General features: G+C 38.8%; 1 protein-coding gene across 4 annotated transcripts in view; it reads right to left on the bottom strand.

The window, feature by feature from the left end:
• GPHN (gephyrin) overlaps positions 1-25,201 on the bottom strand; it is a 642,655-nt gene that overhangs the window by 4,284 nt on the left and 613,170 nt on the right. For all 4 annotated transcript variants that reach the window (XM_023517593.1, XM_023517595.1, XM_023517592.1 and 1 more), the window contains 3 exons: positions 15,077-15,150; positions 10,765-10,829; positions 9,627-9,730 (listed from right to left, as the gene is read on the bottom strand). In XM_023517593.1, the coding sequence (XP_023373361.1) occupies positions 9,627-9,730; positions 10,765-10,829; positions 15,077-15,150 (243 nt within the window). The remainder of the gene's footprint in view (positions 1-9,626; positions 9,731-10,764; positions 10,830-15,076; positions 15,151-25,201) is intronic.

The following is a 25,201-nucleotide window of genomic DNA, read 5'->3' on the forward strand; positions in this document are numbered from 1 at the left end:
CTGCCTCCGCCTCCCAAGTAGCTGGGACCACACATGTCCGCCACATCGCACAGCTATTTTTTGGTTGCAGCCGTCATTGTTGTTTGGTGGGCCCAGGCTGGATTCAAACCCGCCACCTTGGGTGTATGTGGCTGGCGCCTTAGCCACTTGAGCCACAGGCGCCGAGCCGAGGGTCTTGCTCTTGCTCAGGCTGGTCTCAAACTTCTGATCTCAGGCAATTTACCCACTTGGTCTTCTAGAGTGCTAGGATTATAGGTGTGAACCACCACACCCGGACTATAAACCAATATAATCTATTTGTATTGATTTTATAGTTTTTGTAAAGCAAGTATTTGTTTAGTATGAGCTTTAATGCTTAAAAAGTATGATGCACTATGTGTAAACATAGACTTTCTGGTGAATGAAATGTTGTAAATAGTTGATGTTTCCCTTCTGATTATTCCTTTAATTCATTCAAAATTAGGTAGTAGGCTGTGGACCAGAGATATTTCCTATTTGCTCTGAATATTTGCCTGGCATAGAGTAGTCACTCAAGAGATAAAACTGTATAATTTATGTTCTGTGAGGATTCTCTGAAAATTGTCCAGCCATGTAATATGAAAAATGGAGACATTTGTGGCTGGATACTTTCAGAACAGTCCTCATATATGTTAATGTCTAAGGGACAGAAGAATTAGTAAAGGAAAAAAATGTGAAGAGAATAAAAAGGTATGTCGAAGACCAAGAGAAAAAATACTTGCATAAGATAAACCTGATATCAGGACAACAAACTTTTAAAATTCAATAATAAGAAAATGAACAATCCAATTTAAAAAAATGGGCAAAAGGGCCAGATGCAGTGGCTTGTGCCTGTAATCTTAGCACACTGGAGGCCGAGGAGGGTGGATTGCTTGAGCCCAAGAGCTTGAGAGCACCAGCCTGAGGAAGAGTGAGACCCTGTCTCTACTAAAAATAGAAAAACTAGCCAGGTGTTGTGGTGAGTGTCTATAGTCCCAGCTACTTGGGAGGCTGAGGCAGGAGGATCTCTTGAGCCCAAGAGACTGCGGTTTCTGTGAGCTGTGATGATGCCATGGCACTCTACCCAGGGCAAACAGAGAGACTCTGTATCAAAAAAAAAAAAAAAAAAAAAAAGCAAAAGTCTTGAATAGATGTCTCACCAAAGAAGATACACTATCACTCTGGGAGAAAGATGTTCACCATTATGTATCATTAGGGAACCGCAAATTGAAACAATAAGATATCACTGTTTGCTGACTAGAATGGCCAAAATCTAAAACACTGATGACACTAAATCCTGACAAGGATGTAGCAACAGAGACTGTCAACAGGGACTGTCATTCACTGCTGGTGACAATGCAAAGTAGTATGGCCACTTTGGAAGGACTGGCAGTTTCATTCTCTTACCACATGATCCAGCATTTACCCAAATGAAGTGAAAACTAACGTCCACAGAAAAACCTACAGATAATGTTTAGAGCAGCTTTCTTCATGATTGTCAAAACTTGGAAGCAACCAAGATATCCTTTACTAGATGCATGAATAAACTGTAGGTATCCATACAATGAAATATTATTTAGTAGTAAAAAGAAATGAGCTTCCCAGCTGGCTTGGTGCCTGTGGCTCAACCGGCTAAGGCGCCAGCCACGTACACCTAAGGTGGCAGGTTCGAATCCCCAGCCCGGACCCGCCAAACAGCAATGACGGCTGCAACCAAAAAGTAGCCGGGCGTTGTGGCGGGCGCCTGTGGTCCCAGCTACTTGGGAGGCGGAGGCAGGAGACTCGCTTGAGCCCAGGAGTTGGAGGTTGCTGTGAGCTGTAATGCCACGGCACTCTGCCCAGGGGGACAGCTTGAGGCTCTGTCTCAAAAAAAAGAAAAAAAGAAACGAGCTCCCCAGTCATGAAAAGACATGAGGAAACTGAAATGAATATTACACAGTGAAAGAAGTCAATGTGAGGAGGCCACACACATGATTCTTCCTACGAGACACGCTGAAAACGGCAACACTGTAGAGACAATAAAATGATCGGCGGGTGACAGGAGTGAGAAGGAGAGATGAACAGGAGGATCACAGAGGGTTTTAGGCAGTGAAACTATTCTGTCTTCCAATGGTGGATAAATGTCATTATACATTTGTCAACAGGCTGTACACTAATGAGAGGTGAATTCTAATGTCAACTACGGACCTGGAGTGGTAAGATGTGTGCATTATTTGTAACACATGCACTACCCAGTACAGGATGTTGGTAGTGGGGAGGCTGTGTTGGGTGTAGGGGTATGTGGGAACTCTCTGTTCTTTTTGTTCAATTTTTCTGAGAACCTAAAAGTGCTCTAAATATAAAATGGTCTCTGGAAGGTTTGATCATAGTGATGAGGAGGTGAATGCTCCAGAGGATTCAGAAGAACAGCTTGGAACTAAGAGTTGCATAGTATAGGGAAGAGAGTCAGATGACCAAAGTGGATTCTATTTTGTGTGGAGGCCTAGGATGACACACTTGAGCCCCTAGTAGGTATTAGAGGCCTGGCCCCTGCTGAGGTCTGCCTGAAGCTTCCAAAGAGTGCTCCAAAGAGCTTTATTACACTATGATTAGTACTATAAAAATTATGAGGCACTGTTTTTATTAGTATACCAGAGACAGCCTTGAGCGTATTTACCCTATAAATCATGTGTCTAAAACTTACTCCCATAACTTAAAAATCCTTATACAAGTTTGTATGGGTCAGTTTCAGATCATGTTAACAAAGATTTTGTGACATAGTTCTATTTCTTAATAAGTTCAACCAATTTACATTTCTCATAAGTCATGGACAGTGCTACCATTTTAAATATCTATTATTTAGTTACTACTTATTGGTATATAATTTTTTTTTTTTTTTTGAGACAAAGCCTTAAGCTGTCACCCTGGGTAGAGTGCTGTGGTGTCACAGCTCACAGCAACCTCCAACTCCTGGGCTCAAGTGATTTTCCTGCCTTTGCCTCCCAAGTAGTAGGGACTACAGGCGCCCGTCACAATGCCTGGCTATTTTTTGGTTGTAGTTGTCATTGTTGTTTGGCAGGCCCAGGCTGGATTCGAACCTGCCAGCTCCAGTGTAGGTGGCTCGTGTCTTAGCCACTTGAGCTACAGGCGCTGAGCAAATCTGATGTTAGTGTAGTGAGGATTCCCTTATCTGGGACTTGATGTTTTCTCTTGCTGCTTTAAAAATCTCTTTGTCTTTGACTTTTGAAAATTTGAGTATGTTCCTTGAGAAGTACTCTGGGTTAAATTGATTTGGGGATCTTTGAGCTTCCTGGCTTTGAATGTCCACATCTCTCCCAAGACTCGGGGAGTTTTTATTTCATTAAATGGGGTTCCTATACCTTTTTCCTTCTTTTCTTGTTCTGAAACTCTAATAGCATGAATATTTATTTCCTTAACAGTGTTCCACAAGTCTTGTAGTCTTTCTTCATTTTTTCACATTCTCATTTTTTCCCCTCTAATTTTTAACCACCTATCTTCAAGTTCAGAGATTCTTTCTTCTGCTTATCAAGTCTGCTATTGATGCTCTGTATTGTATTTTTATTTTACGCATTGACTTCTTTAGCTGCAGTATATATATTTGGCTCTTTTAAAATAATTTATCTTTGTTCAATTTCTCATTTATAGCAGAAATTGTTTTCCTGATCTCACTGAATTTTCTATTTGTACTTTTTTGTATTTCACTGAGTTTCCTTAAGATCACTGCTTTGAATTCCTTTTCTGGCAATTCACTGAGTTCAGGCAATTCCTAGGTTCCTTTCATGGTGTCTTATTTCCTTGCTTTTTCATGATCTGTGCACTTGGTGGAACTACTGCCTCTTCCAAGCTTTTTAGAGCGGCTTTTGTAGAGTAAGACTTTCACTGGCATAATCTGCCAGCTGGGAAGGATGTGGTGACTCTGTTTCTGGATAGCTGCACTCACTGTAGCTATAACTATGGGTGCCTCAGTGGCCTAAGCTGTAGAAACTTCTGCTGGTGTCAGTGGTGTAGATTCCTAACATCTTGGTGTCAAAAGCTTTGGGGTTCTTCTATTTTTGTTTTCCTCAATGGGGAGAGTTAGTCAAGGAGATCTCTCTTGGCATCAGGTCTGACATAGCTGTCAGCAGATACATCTGTTCCTGGCACAGATGATTAGAGCAGCTGTGGGGCTAGGGATCAAGGCTTCAGGTCTTGTCAATCTATTTTGGCACCTGAGTCTTGGAGTGAAGGTTGAATGTAGGTTGCTCAGAAACATGGTCTCTGCCTCTGAGACACTCCCTAGCAGCTTGAGTCCAGGTGGCTGGGGACAGGGCACAGCACTGGGCTGACTCTGGATAACATGGGGGTTCTCTGGAGGTCTGGGTCCAGGTAGTAGGGTATGGTTGCAGTTTGGAAACCTGAGCCAGTAGGGCTCAGTGGCAGCTCAGATCCCAGAGGATGAGACAACCTGCAGTAGTGATGCTAGTCTCCTGGGTGGAGGGGCTTAGCAGTATCCCAGACATTGTGAGGCCAGGTGCAGCAACATCAAGGAAAACAGCTGCTGTTTGTGCTCTAGAGGCAGGTGGTGAATAGCACAGTGATGACTCATTCCCCAGGGAGAGGTGTTTCTTAGCTGCTCAGACTGTAGGAGGCTAGTCCAGTTCTAGGGAAGCAAGGTACTAGAGTTGCCTGGCTTGTAAGGCAGGGTGTCCACTGCCACGTCTCCCTGGGATGTGGGTACTATGTCAGCTTGGCCTGGGATGCCCAACTACTCACCAGCCAAGGCACCACTTTCCTAGGGGGCAATATTTTGCTTCAGCTCACACTTGGGTGCATGACTGTTCTGGTTGGCAGGCATATCCTAGTGCACAGGATACAGGGCACTGCTTCAGCTCTGGCCCTTGAAGGAAGGATGAGGGGTAGAACAGTCCCATTTCTGCTTGCCCTCTTTCCCAAGAGTGTTAACAATCGCTTGCACCTCAGCTTGGGGATCTTAGACCACCAGGCAGGGTGGTGGTCTAGCAGGAGCTTAGCTTCAGGGATAAATGGATGCTGGGACCACCTGCCGTCAGAGTGAGATACACTCTCTCTAGTTCCCGGGCAGGAGGCCTGGGGCACAAGATAGGTTCCTTTTCTGTGGGGAGCACAGACAGTGGACTCCAGGCAACTTTCCTCAGCTGGGCTTTGTGCCTCTGAGAACTGTAGTGACCCCACTGGTGAGGTGTGCAAGATACGGACAGGGTTGCTAGGATCTTCTTGTGAGAAGTTCCTTTTAGTTTCTAGCTGATCCTGGTTGGAGGACAGGATGGTGAGGACTGGCATTTCCTTTCGTTTCACCTGGCCATTCTGAGTTTCTGTGGTCGCCAGGGTTTCTGATCTATTCCGTTGCTTACCCTCAGCTATTTTCATTAAAATGTTGTGAATTCACTGTTCTGGCTTCTTTGTGAGGAAGATGAGCACTAGTTGGCTGTCTTCTAAAACATGCTTTTCCCTTCATCTTTAGTCACTGCCTCAGGTAAGCTGTTAACACTAATTAGAGTTAATTCAGCTTTGTGTCTAGAGAAAAAAGTTGAAAACAAGAGGAGGAAAGCATTTTGATGGGATATTAAGGAAACACATGATAGGACATCCTTATGTGGAAACCCTGGGTCACCCTGAACTGCTAGGATTGTACTTCTGATTATATACGAAAAAATCAAAAGTATTTCAACTTCAATCATAAGCAACTAAGGAAAATAAGGCACATGTGTATTCTAAACTGATGCTCTGATATAAAAGGGTAACATTTTCTTTTTTTTTTATTGTTTGGGATTCATTGATGGTACAAAGAATTAGGTTACACTAATTGCATTTGTTACGTAAAGTCCTTCTTATAATTGTGTCCCCCTCACCCCAGAGGTGTGCCATACACTGTGATCCCACCATCCTCCTCCCACCTCCCCTCTCTACTTCTGTCATTCCCCTACTCCCCTTGTATTAGATCATCGGCTGCTTTCATGTTAGAATTGAGTACACTGGATTCTTGCTTCTCCATTCTTGTGATACTTTACTAAAAAGAATGTGTTCCGGCCCGGCGCCTATAGCTCAACCGGCTAAAGCGCCAGCCACGTACACCTAAGGTGGCGGGTTCGAATCCCCAGCCCAGACCCGCCAAACAACAATGATGGCTGCAACCAAAAAATAGCCGGGCGTTGTGGCGGGCGCCTGTGGTCCCAGCTACTTGGGAGGCAGAGGCAGGATACTTGCTGGAGCCCAGGAGTTGGAGGTCGCTGTGAGCTGTAATACCACGGCACTGTACCCAGGGGGACAGCTTGAGGCTCTGTCTCAAAAAAAAAAAAAAGAATGTGTTCCAATTCAATCCAGGTTAATACAAAAGATGTAAAGTCTCCACCTTTTTTAGTGGCTGAATAGCACTCCATGGTATACACATACCACAGTTTGTTAATCCACTCCTGAGTTGGTGGGCATTTAGGTTCTTTCCACATTTTGGCAATTGTAAATTAAGCTGCAATAAACATCTAGTGCAAAGGTCCTTATAATAAAATGATTTTTTTTCTTCTGGTTAGATGCCTAGTAATGGGATTGCAGGATTGAATAGGAGGTCTAATTTGAGTTCTTTGAGGATTCTTCATACTTCCTTATATAAAAAGGATAACATTTTCTGTGCTGACCTTTTTATTAAAAAAAAGTTGTGTGTTTACTGGTATATTATAAAGGCTATCACAAGGGATACAGATGAAGAGGAGAGGTACAGGGGAAGGAGAGTGGAGCTTCCCTTGCTCTCCCTGGGCTCCAGGAACCTCCACAAGTTCAGCTCTCGGGAAGCTCTCTGAACCTCCTCCTTGGGTTTTTAGGAACAGTCACTGTTGAAATGTGATTAGTCTTCTGGATAAGGGGTGGGACTCTCACTGGAATGAGTGTCTTAAGACCCACAATCAGAGAGGTGGGGGGAGATTAGAGTTCTGCTTTGGGGAAACGGAAGATGTGTTGACCGTTTTAAAATAATGCAGAATGATGACATCAGAGAATTGGGAAAGGCAATGATGGCGGCATTTATTCTGAATAGTAATAAGTGGAGTGAGTGTCTAAGCTGCATTTTGAATGTTTAGGAAATAGAGATAAGATTTGCTGTGTTTCAAGGAAGTGAACAGGCTTATGCTTTTAAAGTGGCAGTTATGTCAGTGAAGGTTTGAGAGTGATCTGGGAAACTAAGCACAAAAGAGATAAATAGCCAAGCATACTGATCCCTCATACTGGCAGTCCCGGTGACGCTGCTATAGGAGAAAGGCATCTGCCTGACTTTTAGTCTGGTTTCACTTCCTGACCTGGTAAGGAATGAACAGCATTCTGAGAGGCACATCAAATATCAGTTTGATTACAGAGCACCATCTCATCACTGTTGTCAGGATGGATGGCAGCCACAGGTGAGTTTTAAAGAGCAGATGGTAGATGTTAAAGTGAGAAATAAATGAAAGGATTCACAAGAGCTTTGCAAAGTCAAAGAGAAGCCTCTTTCTTTCTCACAAATATGTGAATTTTTTTTGTTTCTTTAATTTATCTAATAATGAAAAGAATAAGTAAATTCAATATTACTCATTTGACTGTCTAAAGCTAAGTTTTCTGACTTTATTTTAAAAAAGTATTTATTTATTTCCTTTTAGATACAGGGTCTGACTATGTTGCCCAGGCTCAGCCGCCACAACATGGTCATACTTCACTGCAGCAGCCTCAAACTCCTGGGCCCAGGCAATCCTCCTGCCTCAACTTCCCAAGTAGTTAGGACTTCAGGTGTGTATCACCACACCTGCACTTTTTTTTTTTTTTTTTGCAGTTTTTGGCTGGGGCTGGGCTTGAACCCATCACCCCCAGCATATGGAGCCTTACTCCTTTGAGCCACAGGCACTGCCCTACACCTGCACTTTTAAAACAGTTTTTTTTTTTTTTAAATACATGGGGTCTCACTATATTGCTCAGGCTGGTCTCAAACTCCTGGCTTCAAGTGATCTTCCCACCTTGGCCTCCCAAAATGGTAGAATTACAGGTGTGAGCTACCATACATGGCTGACTTTGAACTTCTGACTTAATTAGAATACTTTTTCTTCATTGATGGTTTTTTGGTTCTTTTTCCATTTTAAATAAGACTAGCACCATGATTATTGAAAAAAACTCAAGTTATATTTTTAATGACATTTAAAAAGAAAAAATCTCTTCATGTACTAGTCCACAAAGGCTCTAAAGTATTTAGAAAGTCAATGTTAAGAACAGCTAAAGCCTAGCTTTTCTTAATGTTTTTCTCCTATGTATTCTCTGAGTAATATTTCATTTCTTTTTCTGTGTTTTTTGCTCTTCCTGTCAGCTAATCATAGCATCCTGTTGTAGCTAAATTTACTTCTGGATATTTGAAAAGCAATGGTTTGATATTACAGTTTATAAGTATATTGCCATGAACATTATTCATTAGTAACACAGAAAGTGCGTAATATAATTTGTTTTGTAAGTCAAACTAAAGTTACTGTTGGTGGAGAAAAAAGTTCTATTTCTTTTTTTGTTTTGAGACAGAGCCTAAAGCTATTGCACTGGGTAGAGTGCCGTGGCATTATAGCTCACAGCAACCTTCAACTCTTGGGCTTAAGCGATTCTCTTGCCTCAGCCTTCCAAGTAGCTGGGACTACAGGCACCCACCACAAGGCCTGACTATTTTTTGGTTGTAGTTGTCATTGTTGTTTGGCAGGCCTGGGCTGGATTCGAACCCGCCAGCTCTGGTGTATGTGGCTGGCACCTTAGCCACTTGAGCTACAGGTGCCGAGCCAAAAAAAGTTTAATTTCTAAGTGACTTTTTTTTTTTTTGGAGACAGTATCTCAGTTTTTTGTTAAGGCCAGAGTGTCTTTATAGCTTGCTACAACCTCAAACTCCTGGGCCTCAGCCTCCCAAGTAGGCAAGACTATAGGTGCATGCTGCCATGCTTGGCCAACTTTCCTATTTAGAGACAAGGTCTTGCTATGTTACCCAGGTTGATTCTGAACTCTAGGCCTCAAGTGATCCTCCTGCCTCAGCCTCCCAAAGTGGTGGGAATACAGGCATGAGCCACGGGACCTAGCCTCCAAATGACATTTACTGAAGTACAATTTCTCAGCCTTCATAGTCCTTTTGTAAACAACATGGCTACCCTTTACTCCTGAATCAACAGGGCCTCTTTCTGGTCTTTTGATGGTCTTTGACTGAATTGCATAAAATCTGTTCATGGGGTCACAAGTAAAATCAGCATGTTAATGCTGTTCTCTGTGAGTCTGCATGGTAAAAAGAGAATTCCTGTCCCTCGTTCCATGTAGGTCTAGTGTTAGAGTGGTGCTAGCTTTATTCTATTGACTGTTCTGTCCTTATGTATCCACTCAAATTTTAACCTTGCTCTCTGGACTCCTATGTGACTTCTATCTGGAGAAAATGAGGCACTTTTTCTCCACAGGAGAAAGTCACATAGAAGGGGAATTAATGGGACCCTTTCTCTATTTTCTATCACAAAGGGAAGAACGTACATACATTCTCCAAAATAACTAATATGAAAATCTAGATGTTTATTTCAGTCAGTTAGAAAATCGTGTCCTTAACTGTTGTCAGGCTTTAATTTTGGTTTCTGGTCATTAGAAAACATTACCCTGGCTTTGATGATGGTTGGCCGAGGATCCAAGATGCCCTGCATCTTTCTCAGTGCAGGCACAACAAAGAGATTGCAGGTGACCACAGCTGATACAGGATTCCCTGGAAGGCAACCAAAAAGTTACTTATAGTATGCCACAGAAAAGTCTGTTAAACAGTCGTTATCTGATTCCATCTTCAGGTATCACAGAGCACAAGAGAAGTGAACAACCACTAGTCGACTTCTCAATCCCCTGAATCCAACAGGATGCCAGAATAGACAGTCAACCAAATGCCACAGAAGGTGTAAAAAACCCTGGGTCTTCCAGTAAAACTCAGAGACTTCCGATGCCCAGAAACTGTTCAACTCATTTGTTTCTGTTTTCTTGAGAGCCATGCATTGAAAGCCATTACTGATCTTTGTACACTTTTAAGCAGTTTAAAGGGCTTATATATCTACTTGCTATTTTTTTAGCATTTGAAAATTACTATTATAATACAAGCTTTGTACCAGAAAATACAGATAAGCATAAGGAATTCTATAATCTTTTTTTTTTTTTTTGGTCACTTGAAATATATGGCCCCAAACTGATAAAAAACTAAATTTGAAAAGCAAGGGAGGAGTGGTGATGTAGACTGGTGACGAGTGGGATTTGGCAGAGAAGTATTAGACCAGCAGCCCCTCCTTTCCTGTTCCATCTCCTCCCAACCAGCCCAAATGCAAGGACCAGAAGCAGCTTTCTAGTTTTTCACTTACTATTTCTATGGGTAAATCAAGGCCCAGTGGCCCCTTGAGCATAATACTTCTAGTTGTGAGGGTGTTTAGACTGCTTGGACCAATTTCCTAGAAGGAATAGGCCAGTGTCCCAAAAAGATCTAGTGACAGCTAACATTTGATTATCATCTTAGAGTTTGAAATATACTTTGAAATATACTACTTAATTTGACATTTGCCCCAATCCTATGAAGTAGGTATTAGTCCCATTTTACAGGAGAGAAAAGAGCCTTAGGGAGGTTAAATGATTTGTCAGTTAGTAAAGTTGACTTGAGCTCAGCTCTTTCCAATTCCAAATCAAGTGATCTGAAGGAGGACTGGTCATGTGAGAAGTATGAAGAAATTTTGGTTATTTTTCCAGAAAAATTAAAGTTATTCTTACCTGGTAGTGCAAATATTATTTTTCTTACACCATCAATATCCAAAGTTGCAAATGTTGTTGGCAGACTAGAGGAAAATAAGAGGTTACTTGTCAGTGACTGATTAAGTGACATAAGGAGTAAATTAAGTACTCCAGTTTCTTGTTAAGTGGCTATTGGTACAGATCACTTATCATTATAAAAACACTTTTCTTTAACTTGCCTTTAAATGGTTACATTCTGAAGAATTTTAGGGGCATTTAAATAAATTAGTTGTTAGCATCTTCTGTTTGCAAGTACCCAGCCTTCTTACTTTTCTTTGGTTTTTTTTTTTTTTATTTCTTGCCAGTGCCATAGAAGCTGCTCCAAATTCTGGAGTTTCTGAGTTTCCCCCATCCCTCTAGTTAATAATGTATACTAGTTTTGCTAGAGACCTATAAGAATCCTTCTTAACAATCAGAAGACTACCTGATAATGTATGCCTATCAGATAATTGCCTGTTGTTGAAGATGAGTATTTAACCTTTTAAAACTATCCTCAGCAATACACAAAACCTCCTTTCTATCAAGAGACATTTTTTGAAATACACAAATAAATATCATTATTAGATTAGACTAGAACAAAATTAAAACAATAGTAATTAAAAAATATTCTTAAATCATACTTCTTCAAGATTCTGACATGCATTCTGATTGTGGTGGTATGGAAGGGTAAATGCCACGGATGGAGTCGGCAGTTGAGAGGAGTGATTTTTCTTTTCTGTTAATTACCCCTTATATAGAATTTTATCTAAACATCTCATTATATTAATGAAACTTTAGTGATACAGAATCCTCAGTGAATGCTAATATTTCCATATAGATGAAAAATCATCCTTTTAAGTACTCAAATTATTTTTATTTTTACTATTTTTGCAGGTTGATCTTTCAAAAATGGATCACTCACTCATTACTTTTTGCAATGATATGGTGACACTGACATTTCTGATGATTTATAACCATCATTACTCACGTACTCTGCTATAAAACTGTGACGTTAGGTTACAAAAGAGTACTACAGGTTGTTTTCACCTATAAATGGTAACCTTGCATTGCTGTGTTTTCACAGTTCTTGTTCTAGTTCTTTCTCCCACCCTAGTTTTTTTCCTGTGGTTTCCTGTAATGCCAGACTGCCATCATCATCAACCCTTAAAGCTGGCTTTAGGTTTGTGAACCAGAGTGGTAAGAATAGTTATATTATTGGAATGAAAATAATAATAGGGATAACAGAACTCACTGTTTTTAAAGTAACATCTCTCTCTGCATCACATCCATTATTTTGTGTAAGTCTCATAATAAGCTTACAAGGTAATAATTATTATCTCATTTTTATAGCTGAGGAAGTTGAGAATCACAGAGATTATGCAATTTGGCCAAAATCACTCAGGTACTAAATGAGGGAACAAAGATTTTAACAAAGTTGTTCTAACTTCATGGCTCATATTTGGATTGTGACATCTATTTTGACTACTGAGGCTTTTTTGCTTATTTCCCGATTCTTTGTTGTATTTTAGAAAAATGAGATTAGACTGTCATATTGATTTATACATAGGTTATTTGGCCATGATTATTACTATGTGATGAAAATAATTTCCAAGATACATTCTGGATAACAGCTAGGTTCACTGTAGATGACCCATAAAAACAGTGATTGGTAGGTCTGATTGCTAATACTGCAAATGCTTTTCTGAGAATTTTTTCCTCTAAAATGAAAGAGCTTAATTGCATTCTGAATGCATTCTATGTGGAGAGAGAAAAGCTAAATTGTATTTGACCTTTATATATATATATTTTCTATTAAGAAACAACTACTTTTAAGTTCTTCTTACTTTGGACAAGCATAAAATTTTGGTCAATTAAAGGAAGCCCACTTAAATTTCCAAACTGTGTTACTATAACAAACTGACACAGATAATAAGATTGAGGAGGGAATGAATAATACTTCTTCCTTCTGCAGTATTTAAAGTAAATTTAAGTTCGAAGGCCAATATAAATAATCTTTTGCATCTTGGGCAAGTAGGTAATGTGATTTCTCTAAAGACAGTCACTTAAAAAAAAGATTCTATTACAACAAAATATTTTGTTATCATGCATTGCTATCATGAGTCCTATTGTTAGACAGTCACTAGTTTAAGTTCTAGAAAGCCATATCCTGGGAACTCAACAGCTCTTGTTCAGTTTTCCTCTGGAGATCAGAATGTATAAGCATTTATAGACTGAGGTCAGAGCGTATTATGACTTTAAGGGAGGAGACTGAACATTAGGAATTGATGAACTCCTAAAGTTGAAGCAAGTGGTAAATAATAGACTGAAAAAAAAACTAGCTCTCAAAAATTATCATCATAGGTGCTGAGAGTATTTTCAATAATAGATATTACACCAATTAATCCTCCTCTAGAGGTAAGGGCAAGTAATGTCAGCTTTCTTGGCTCTGCTCCCTCCCCCACCAGTTTAATTTTTGAGTTTAGTAAGAAGTACACTGCTGTGTCTTTGGGATGTCCTCTGTATTCCAGCCAGATTAGTATAGTACTCAAGGGGCCAGGGGGAAAAATGCCTATATACTCACAGCCTAGCAGTATTTGCTTATGACTAAATATTATTCTTAATAAGAATGAGGCAGATCTCATAGTGTCAGTAACAAAAGGGCCTGATCAGCAGCAACCATATTAAGGCATACTCAACAGGCAACTACAGAAAGAAATACAAGGTATCCATAGTTTGTGTGCAATTTAAAATGCCAAGAATTTTAAATTTCATTAAATTATGAAGAAAGCTTTAGGGATGATCTTACCTCTGCACTAGAAATGGCCAAATTGTAGAGGAGAAGATTTACCTCAGTTCCAAAATTTATACAAGGTACCCAATCAATCAGGGATATTAGGTAGGCTGGCTTGACACATAAAAGCTTTTTGAAATTTGTTGATGCTCCCCATAGCTTGCTTACATCTGGGAAGCCTCTACTCCATTCTCTCAGGGTTCCTAAGAGCGTCCATCAGAGTATAATCTGAACTAAAGCATCATTAATGTTGTCTCTGATAGCATAGAGGCAAGCTGGAACACTCACCCATATAGTGAGGTCTTTGAACAGGGAATGAAAAGTTTAGAAGTTCATAGAGTAGCAGAGGTATGAGCAGGCAGGCTATTGCTTAAGGAAAATGGCCATACATGTTTCACCATCACCAATGTTTGGCATTCTTTCAAGATTTACAAATGATTTCAGAGCCTCTATCAGCCCTTCCTTGGGAAGGGGGGAGGCGGTAGTTATTAATTTTCAGGAGATATAAAAGATCTTGGTAGGTGGTTATTTTTCTTTCCTTTGGGGAGATAGCAAGTAACATTGTGAAACCCTTTCTTGCAAAGGAAAAAAAAAAGAATCTGAATCTAATTAAACCTTTAGATCTAACTTCTAATCTACAGAATACATCAAAGATAGAAGAACACAAGTCAAGGAAGCAATCAGCCAAATCTACTCAAAACAAGTCATCTAGTTTCTTTATCAAGTCAATGGCTTAACAAAAAAAAAAAAAAAGAATTGGGAGAAAATTTTCTTATTTAATAGATTTAATAGAGACTTAATAACAAAATACAGTAAGTGGTGGACCTTACTTGAATCCTGATTCAAATAAGACAATTATAAAAAGGCATTCTTTTTCTTGACATTTGGGAGTGATTTGAGTATGATCAGGGTATTAGATGGTATTAAAGAATTAGTATTTATTTTGTTAGATGATAACAGCACTGTGATTCTGTAAGAGAATGCTGTTGTTATTATTATTGTTTGAGATATATGCCTAAATGACATGATGTCTAGAATTTGCTTTCAAACAATCCAGCCCTCCTTCTGCCCAAAAAGGCACAGTGGATAGGACTAATAAAATGATTATAGAAAAATGTCAATACTCACTGAAGATTAGTGATGGGTACATGGCAGCAGGGTGGGGAGGTTTCATTGTACTCCCTACCTTTGTGCATATCTGAGAATTTTCAAACTAAAATGTTTAAAACAAGAAAGAGGCCGTTTGGGGAGAAAGAGAAAAAGAAGAAGGAGGAACTAGATTTGGGAATTAAAAAGGAAAAAAAGTTTGGAAAGTTGCTTTGTTTATAACAAACTCACTAAATCATAAGGAAGATGAATTCCTATTTCAAATAGGAGCTGTGCAAAGAATTCTAATACTATAATGTTTCTTTTATAGAATAGAGAATCCATAACAGAAAATGTAAAAAGAAGACACTTAAAAGTTTATTAGTTAAAACCACCCAAACCAACCCCATATATAAGACAAGATTATTTTCATACCCTGGTTTCATAAAAACCCTGCCAAAATGGATTTGAGCATGAAGATCAATGTCCAGCACCTGCTTGAGATAGTCCTGCAAACATTAAAAATAATCACTTTATTTCAACATTTTAATATCAGACTTTCAACGTTTTAAATGAAAAGTAAATGAATTTATAAGATTGAAATGAAAAGAAACATTTTTCTTATTTTAGTGAAGTTGATTTGCTTAACATAAATTTCCTTCATTCTTTATTCATTTATTCGTTCAATAAGTATTTGCTGAGTACCTGGTGTATGATGAGTACCAATGTAGGTGTAGGGGAGATAAGGTCTTGAGCAAAAAAGACAATGTCCTTGCCCTCAAAGAAAGTACATTCTAGTAGGAGAAGTTAGATAACAAACAGAACAACTCACTACTTGATGAATTACTGCCTCTTTTTAAAGACAGAATTTTATGTCTGAGAAAGAATGTTAATAAATGTGTGTGAGGAACTTGGGTCTGGGCAGGGAACCCACATATATGTGTCCCACACTGTTATGTTTAGTGGACATAAAGCAACATACATTCCTTGAAGAGAGACTGGGACATCTGCCCAGAGATTATTTAGATTTAATAAGTCAACTAAAAAATAGGGAGGGAATTCTAAAACAGAAAGTCAAGAGAGTTTAATCATTCCAATTTTATATTCTGTTAACAAAAACAACCAAATTGTGGCTCTGACCAACCATAATGATTTGACAAAAACTGATCTTTGGAAATGAACTATAACACTGTCCTGCAGTTGGCTTTGAAGATATAAGGAAAAAAAAGTCAGTCCTTAAAAATCTCTCTTAAGTAATCCATAAAACCTCTAAGTCTATTACTAAATATCTAATTCACTAATCTAAGAGTAAACCTCCCTAAACTTTAAATATTTCACAAGTTCTGATATACTTCTTAAAAAATATGTTTCCTTCTATCTCCATGGCCTCAGCCTGGATTACTGAGATAGGTTCCTTGCCAGTAGTCCCACCCTTCTTCAACTCAACCTTCCACAGCAGTAAGATAGACTGAGAAATCTGATGAAGTTACTATATAAAACTTCATTGACTTCCTGGTTTTTAAGAAAAGGTCTCATCTTTTTTTTTTTTTTGAGACAGAACCTCAAGCTGTCCCCCTGGGTAGAGTGCTCTGACATCACAGCTCACAGCAATCTCCAACTCCTGGGCTCAAGCGAGTCTCCTGCCTCAGCCTCCCAAGTAGCTGGGACTATAGGCGCCTGCCCTCCACAACGCCCGGCTATTTGGTTGCAGCTGTAATTGTTGTTTGGTGGGCCTAGGCTGGATTCGAACCTGCCACCTTAGGTATATGTGGCTGGCACCTTAGCCACTTGAACCAGGCACCAAGCCAAGGTCTCATCTTTTAAATATCTTATCGAAGGCTCCTGTTTTTTTAGCACTTTTTACCAATCATTGCTCTCATCCATAAACTCTCTTCTCATACAGCCACGTTACTCTCTCTCAATCTCTCTCTACATTATAGCAGGACTCTACTAGTCTCTCAAGTGGTCTTGCCCCCATTGAAAATGTCCTTCCCTCTGCCTTGAACACTCAATGTTACTAACCTCCTCTCCACCTCACCCTTATCCCAGTCTTAGTCATGTTCTTTGCTTTCTCTGAACTCTTAAGATTGGGTAACAGGCTGATTACTAATAAATTAATTTTATTTTGAGGTTCTATTATTATTATGCAGACTACTATAGGATGTAATAAGTTTAGAACTGTTATCTATTCCTGATTATTTTGCCCATTTAAAATGATAAAATGTCCTTCCTAACAGCTGGTAATCCTTTTAACTTTAATTTTCTCTAATATCAATAAAGCTATACCAGTTGTGTTTTGTTATAATGTTTTTCTAATCTTTTACTTTCAATATTCTGTGTCCTTATATTTAAGGTATATCTCCTATAAGCAGCATATGATTGGCTGTTTTTAAAAATAAACCTAGGGTGGTGCCCGCAGCTCAGTGGGTAGGGTGCTGACCACATGCACCAGGGCTGACAGGTTTGAACCCAGCCTGGGCCAGCTAAAATGTTAACGACAATTGCAACAACAACAAAATAGCCAGGTGTTGTGGTGGGCGCCTGTAGGCCCAGCTACTTTGGGAGGCTGAGGCAAGAGAATTGCTCAAGCTCAAAAGTTTGAGGTTGCTGTGAGCTGTGATGCCATGGCACTCTTATCTAGGGCGACAGTTCGAGACTCTGTCTCAAAAAAAAAAAATAAAATAAAATAAAAAATAAATAAAAATAAACCTAGAATGACAACTTTTAACGGGAGGAGTCAGTCTATTTCCACTTAACATGACTGCTCCCAAATTTGGATTCCAGGTCTCACTGACTGCTTCTTCTGTATGTGTCACTTCTGTTTTGTTTCTCTTTTTCTTCCTCCACAAAAAATATTTCTTCCTCCAAAAAAATATTTTTTATTTTTCTTTCCCATTAGCTTATTAATTTTCCTTATTATATATTATTATTTTAGTGGGTATTTTGTTTATTTATTTATTTTTATTTAGTTTTTTGTTGCAGTTGTCATTGTTATTTAGCAGGCCTGGGCTGGGTTTGAACCTGCCAGCCTGGTGCATGTGGCCAGCACCTTACCCACTGAGCTATGGACACTGCTTAGTGGGTATTTTAGAGATTACAATATACATCCTTAACTTACTACAGTTTATCATCATTCAACATTTTTATTACTTCCCAGATAACACAAGAACTTTGAAACATGTTAACTCTGGGCCAGGCATGGTGGCTCATGCCTGTAATCCCAGCACTCTGAGAGGCTGACGTGGGTGGATCCCTTGAGCTTAGGAGTTTGAGACCAGCCTGAGCAAGAGTGAGACCTCATCTCTAAAAACAGCTGGGTGTTGTAGTCCCAGTTACCAGGGAGGCTGAGGCAACAGGATGGCTTGAACCCAAGAGTTCGAGGTTGCTGTGAGCTATGACACCATGGCACTCTACCCAGGGCAACTGAGTGAGACTCTGTCTCAAAAATAATCCCCCCCAAACAAAAAAGCAAACATTTATTCCTTTCTATTTTTTATGCCATTGTGTGCTATTTATTTACATGCATTTTAAATATATTTGTATGTGCACATGTATATGTTTATATTTTAACTATTTCAGATATTTACTACTTAGACAATATTTACTCTTCATATATGTTTTTAATATATAGTACTTATATAAACTTTAAATCTCACAAGATATTTTATACAATCAACACTCATTTATATTAACTGACATATTGACCCTTTTTTGGTCTTTAATCCTTTCTGCATTTCCATGCTTTCATAATCCTGCCTAAAAAACTCATTTTAGTGTAGGTTTGCAGTTTTTGTTTGGCTGAAAATGTATTTATTTCACCTTCATTTTTAAAGCAAATTTTTGATGGATATATGGTTCCATCAAAAATTCCCTCTTTCTCCAATCACCCACTGTGACAAATGAACTAACAGTTAGGGGGAAATGAGTGCAAACTGGAAGCACCAGAAATGCTGTTCCTTGGAGCAGTAATAACTCCACACTCCCATCACATTCCACTCACATCAGAAACACCCACTGGAATCTAACAAGCAGATTCACATGAGGAAAACCCCCAAAAGTAACTCGAAAATTTAACATATTGGTAGTAATTTTTTCCTGTACCTTACAAATGCCAGTCTATTGTTTTGGGGGCTCCGTCATTTCCATTCGAATCATTTCTGTTAGTTTTATTACTGGTCCTTTGAAAACATTGTGTTCTTCTGTTAACATTTTCTTTTTGTCTTGGTTTTCAGTAATTTTGCTGAATATCTAAGTGTGTGTGGGTTTTTTTTTATATTTATCTTGCTTGAGATTAGTGCAACGCGTTCATTCTCTAGCTTGATGTTTTTTATTGGTATTGAAAAACTCTCTGTCAGTATCTTTTTTTTTTTGAGACAGAGTCTTAAGCTCTTGCCCTGGGAAGAGTGCCCTGCTGTCACAGCTCACAGCAACCTCAAACTCCTGGGCTCAAGTGATTATCTTGCCTCAGCCTCCCAAGTAGCCGGGACGATAGGTACCCACCACAATGCCTGGCTATTTTTTGGTTGTAGTTGTCATTGTTGTTTGGCAGGCCCAGGGTGGATTTGAACCTGCCAACTCTGGTGTATGTGGCTGGTACCTTAGCTGCTTAAGCTACAGGCGTCGAGCCTGAATACAGTTTTCTAGTCAAATTTACCATTTTTGTCATTTCTTTTACTTTAGCATGTAACAGCTGTTTAAAGTCCATGTAAGAATATAAGTATCAGGATTTTTAAGTTTATGTTGTCAATCTTTTGGTCTTTTAATTTTTAGTCATTTTGTTCTATCTCTGGCATGTCTGGTAATTAAAAAAAATTTTTTTTGGGGGGTAACACAGTCTCACTTTGGGTAGACTGCATAGAGTGCTGTGGTGTCACAGCTCACAGCAACCTCAAACTCTCTTGGGCTTAAGAGATTCTCTTGTCTCAGTCTCCCAAGTAGCTGGGACTACAGGTGCCCATAACACCTGGCTATTTTTTGTTGTTGTTGTTGTTGCAGTTGTCATTGTTGTTTTAGCTGGCCTGGGCCAGGTTCAAACCACCTGCTGGTCTGGGCTGGGTTCAAATAGCTAGTCTTAGTGTACCTGGCTGGTGCCCTACCCACTGAGTTATGGGCACCACCTGGTAATTTTAAAATTTAAGCCTAAACATTATATATGAAAAAACTGAAGGTTTGGCTAATATATTCCTCCAGAAAAAAATTTAATTTCTTCTGACAATTGAGGTAAACTCAGATTTTCTTGATTTAATCAAGGATTGAGATAATTTGATGATTGATTCCAGAGTTGCTGTGAAGGCTAGTTTGTTTCCAGTTTGCCCTTCAAGCATAGCCCTTCAAGGGTTTAAGCTGAAAGCCTGAGATATTTTTGAGGGCCCTTTGTCCATGGCAGACCTTGAACTGCCCAGGCTAAAGAAAATTCTGGTTATTTTTATTTTTATTTTTGCAGTTTTTGGCTGGGGCTGGGTTTGAACTCACCACCTCTGGCATATAGGGCCAGCACACTACCCTTTTGAGCCATAGGTGCCGCCCAAATTCCGGTTATTTTATTAGCTTTTTGGCTACTCTGTTTTATCCTTGGCTTCCTGGCCTGTTGTACCGTTACACCTTTCCACTTACTTCACACTTGGCTTAGAGATTGGTATAACTGCTTTGAAGGAAAATACAGTGAGGAATTCTAGTTTTACTTTTCTGTGGCTTACTTTTCTCTGGGATCTTGGTACTTTGAGTCTTGGCTGTTGTCTTGGTTGTTTTCTTTAAAAAATTTCTTATAGTTTTTATAGATATTTTGGGGAAGGATTTGTCCAAATATGCCATTCCATCATAGCAGAAGCAGAAAACTACAAACTTTTTTTTTTTTTTTTGTGAGCAAAGTCTCAAGCTGTCACCCTGGGTAGAGTGCTGTCGCATCACAGCTCACAGCAACCTCCAACTTTTGGGCTTAAGCAATTCTCTTGCCTCAGCCTCCCAAGTAGCTGGGACTACAGGTGCCCACCACAAGGTGCAGCTATCTTTTGGCTGCAGTTGTTGTCACTGTTGCTTGGCAGACTTGGGCTGGGTTCGAACCCACCACCCTAGATGTGTGTGGCCAGTGCCCCTGCTGACTGAGCTAGAGCATTATGTCCTTCTGACATCATGCACTTAAGTTGTTCTGCTGTTGCCTGATAACTGATGCATATCCCTTATTGGACTATAAAGTTTGTGAGAATAGTAACCTGTTTTCAATATACATATAAACGATGAATCCCTGGTGAATAACACACGCCTTTCACACATTCACATTCATTTGTTAATTCAACAAACACTTCTGAGTGCCTGTTATATATCAGGAATTCCATATGTGCTAGAGATTTAATGGTAAACAAGAAAGACATAGTTCCTGAAACAAAGATATATTATTAAGTTTTATTAGGGGCAAAGGAAACAGCCAAGAATAGGTAAACCAACAAATAAAATAATTGAAATTTGTGGTATAGTCTATGAAGGAAATAAGCAGGTGCTGGAATAGAAAATAATGGGGTGGGATGAGGAATAAGGAAAGGACATTCTAGAAGAGGCAGTGAGATATTAGCTAAGGCCTGGAGGATAAGAGGAATTCAGGCATATGAAGCATGGAGGGAAGAGAATTCCGGAGAGAGGGAAGTACACATGAGAGCATCTAAAGTAGGAAAAGTGTGTCTAGAACACAAAGGCAATGGAAGTTAGTAAATGAGGTTGGATAGACAGGCAGAGGCCATAGCTGCAGGGCCTTAAAGGTTAAGATTTGGAGTTTGGAAGGCACAATCTCACGTGTTTGCTAAATGAATGAAAATATTTTATTTTTCTTGCAAAAAAAAATCCCATTTCTAAAAGTGTACCATTTCATTCTTTTTGAACATGATTTATTCCTTGTGACAGAGGGAAAGCTTACACCAGATACAGTGATAAAGGTTAAGGATCATCATTTCTTCTTAAATTTTTGTCTCCTTATTGAAGCAGCAAGGATCTTTATCTGATACTCTGTAACCCAGAATCAGATAAGAAGAAAAATGAATCAATGAGGAGCAAAGTCTTTCCCTCAACTCAGCTAAGGACAAACACTAGTGTCAGAAACATTGTGAAAGACTTTGAAATGGGCAAAAAAGATCAGTAACACAACCTTCTGGATTATTTGTGTCCTTGGGCTATTTTGTCTAATCCCAAGGTGACAGTGGGGCCTTTGAGAGATAATTAGGGAGTGAAGGCAGAGCCCACATGAGTGATATCAGCGCCTTTAGAAGAAGAGTTACCAGCTCTCCTGCCCTGTGAGGGTAAAAAGAAAAGCTGGCTGTCTGCAGCCTGCAAGAGGGAGGGCCTCACCAAACCTGTCCATACTCTCATTCTGATCTTGGATTTCCTAGCCTCCCAGAACCATAACAAATAAACGTCTGCTGTTGAAGTCTCCCAATTTATGGCATTTTGTTATAGCAGTCTGAGCTAAGATAATAAACATAATTTTTATTCAAAGAAATGCAAATGAATTCTGTTCAATGGAGATGTAATTGTTTATTTTCCTATGAGTACAGACCAGTTGTGCATCTGTTAGCAAATTTCTTTTAGCATTCCTGATTACCCCTATCTGTATGTTTTTTATGTTCTTTGGTTTTTCCTTTGCATAGGTTGTAACAACTTACTGGTTTCTTCTTGTTGAGTTAAATACAATCTTTGATGTATGCTCATTTTATATATTTATGAGACTCATAACTTTTTTACATAGGCAAATACATAAGTTTTTTTAGTGTTATATAAAACTTTCAGAACTAATTATGTCTGGGCATGGTGGCTCACGCCTATAATCCTAGCACTCTGGGAGGCCAAGGTGGGTGAATTGCTTGAGCTCAGGAGTTTGAGACCAGCCTGAGCAAGAGTGAGACTTTGTCTCAAAAAAAAATAAAAGAAATAAATAAAAATAAAAATAAAATAAAAATAGTCGGTCCATTGTGGCAGGCACCTGTAGTCTCGGCTACTTGGGAGGCTGAGGCCTCTGCTCAAATTCTGCTTGAGGCAAGAATTTGAGGTTGCTGTGAGATATGATAAGGGCAACAAAGCGAGACTCTGTCTTAAAAAAAAATAAAATAAAAGAACTAATTGATCATTTAAAGAAAAATCATAAAAATATAATGGAGGCTCTATAATGTATGTATATATGAAATTTATAACAAGAATAGCATAAATATTAGCAGAAAAAATACAAGTATATCATTTTAAGATTTTCATAAAATATGTGAAGTGGTATCATATCACTTTTAAGTAGAATGTGAAAGTTATATATATTATGAGCACTTAAACAATGAAAGGTTTTTTCCTCTCTCTCTCTTCTTTTTTGGCTGAGGCTGGGTTTGAACCTGCCACTTCCAGCATATGGGGCTGGTGCCCTATTCCTTGAGCCACAGGCACTGCCCAACAATGAAATTTTTTTTGTAAAAAGGAGGTACACAGTGAGTAAACCAAGAAAAGAGATGAAGTCAAGATTAATGATTTTATCTACAAAAAATTAAACTTTATCTAATCTAAAACTAGTAGATCAATAACTATGGGCTCACAGGAGAGGAAAACAATTAAATTCAAGGTAGAGCACTGGCCCTGTGCACCAGGGGTGGTGAGTTTGAACCTGACCCTGCTAAGCAAAAAAAAAAAAAAATCAAGGTGGGGAGGGGACTTAGTAAGTTTCCTATCGGGCACAATGTAGGGGCACACTTCCTGGGTGAAGGACACAGCTGCAACTCAGATTTTTGATTTTATCTTACAAACACAAATAACATAACTTAGTTGTATGTACTCTCATACTAACATGAAAAAAAAATTAAATGTTAAAAATTCTGAGATAGGTTGGGCACAATGGCTCACACCTATAATTCTAGCACTCTGGGAAGTTGAGGCCATGGATTGCTTGAACTCCTAAGTTTGAGTCCAGCCTGAGCAAAAGTGAGATTCTCCCTCTCTAAAAAACTAGCTGGGTGTTGTGGTGGGTGCCTGTAGTCCCAATTACTTGGGAGGCTGAGGCAACAGGATCGCTTGAGCTCAAGAATTTGAGGTTGCTGTGAGCTAGACATCAAAGTACTCTACACAGGGCAACAAACTGAGACTCCGTTGCAAAAAATAAAAAGTAAAAAAAATTCTGAGATGCCCTATTGATTTATTTGATGATGCCAGTTAAACTTTACTGTCAGAGCATTACATTTTATGGGTAGCTTAAATCTGGGTACATCTTTCCTTGCTTCCTGGAGTGAATTGCAAACAGCACTAAAATGATAACTTTTCTAATGTTTGGTTTTTCCATTTTCGCCTCTCTATTAATTTTGGTTCTGTCTTTATATCTACACATACCAATAAAGTATTATCCCAGTGGCAGCAAGGACTGGGAATTTGGTTTTATGCTTTAACCCTTTGGTGATCTCTGTAAATAGGTGATACAAATCTCTCCTGTGTGAAGTAAGAGAAGACACAGAATCTGGTTTATTAGTCTTTCTTATTTGTCTTATTAGTTCATTTTGAGACCAAATCAATTAAGGATTTTGTGCCCTCTAGGGCAGAAGGTAAGTCTTTGGACTGACAAATTTTTATGGTTATGTGTTTACTCTTGACATACAGCTGAAGTTATAGGCAGAACTGAAACTATTATGTTTCTTATGTGTCTCTATGTCTGTTATATAGAAAACTGTTTACTTCATTTTGTGAGTGTGAAATGTTTTCCTATTTCTGGAGGGTATTCATGCATAAAGTTTTATTTTCTCTTAAAGGTGCTCTGTTCTAATTTGCTTAGGGATACAAACAAGTGCTTATATAGAATATTTCTAAAATTCCTAGATAGCAAAGAAATTTAACTTATAATATTTTAAATGTACTACAGTAAAAAAAAAATTATCCTTATAATTAAAAAAATTCAAGTTCATATAATTATGATAAATCTTTGGCAAATGAGACTAGCTTACTTTGGCAAATAACTAGTAATTTTAGTTATGAAAATCTAGTCTTTTTTTTTTCTTATTTGTCTATCTTAAGTACAATAAAAGTATACACTTTAGGCTGGGTGTGGTGGCTCATGCCTACAATTCTTGTACTTTATTAGGCAGAGGCAGAAGGATAGTCTGAGGTCAGGGGTTCAAAACCAGCCTGGGCAATAGTGAGACCCTGTCTGTACAAACAAACAAAAAATTAGCCAGTGTGGTGACACAGACCTATAGTCCCAGCTATACGGGAGGATCACATTACTTCAGGAGGTAGATGCTACAGTGAGCTCTAATTATAACATTCCAGTTTGGATGGCAGAGAGAGATTCTTGTCTCAAAATAAAAAAAGTATTTGTTCATCTTTGCTGCATTAAGAAAGTAAAAAAGAGATGTATGTGGGTGTAAAAACTTGTTTGTGTTTGTAAGCTTTGCTAGTCTGCTAAAATGATTATGTATATTTCAATTGTCTATGTTCCCTAAGTTTTCTCTATGAAATAGAAATATGGGTGGTTATATCAGGAGCAATAATGACAAAGAAGTATAACTGTGTGAGTTCTTTTGGATTTCAAGGAAAGAGAATTTTTTTTCTTAAAGTACA

The sequence above is a fragment of the Otolemur garnettii genome, unplaced genomic scaffold, assembly GCF_000181295.1.
Source record: "Otolemur garnettii isolate 467f Iridium unplaced genomic scaffold, OtoGar3 scaffold00115, whole genome shotgun sequence".
Lineage (NCBI taxonomy): Eukaryota > Metazoa > Chordata > Mammalia > Primates > Galagidae > Otolemur > Otolemur garnettii.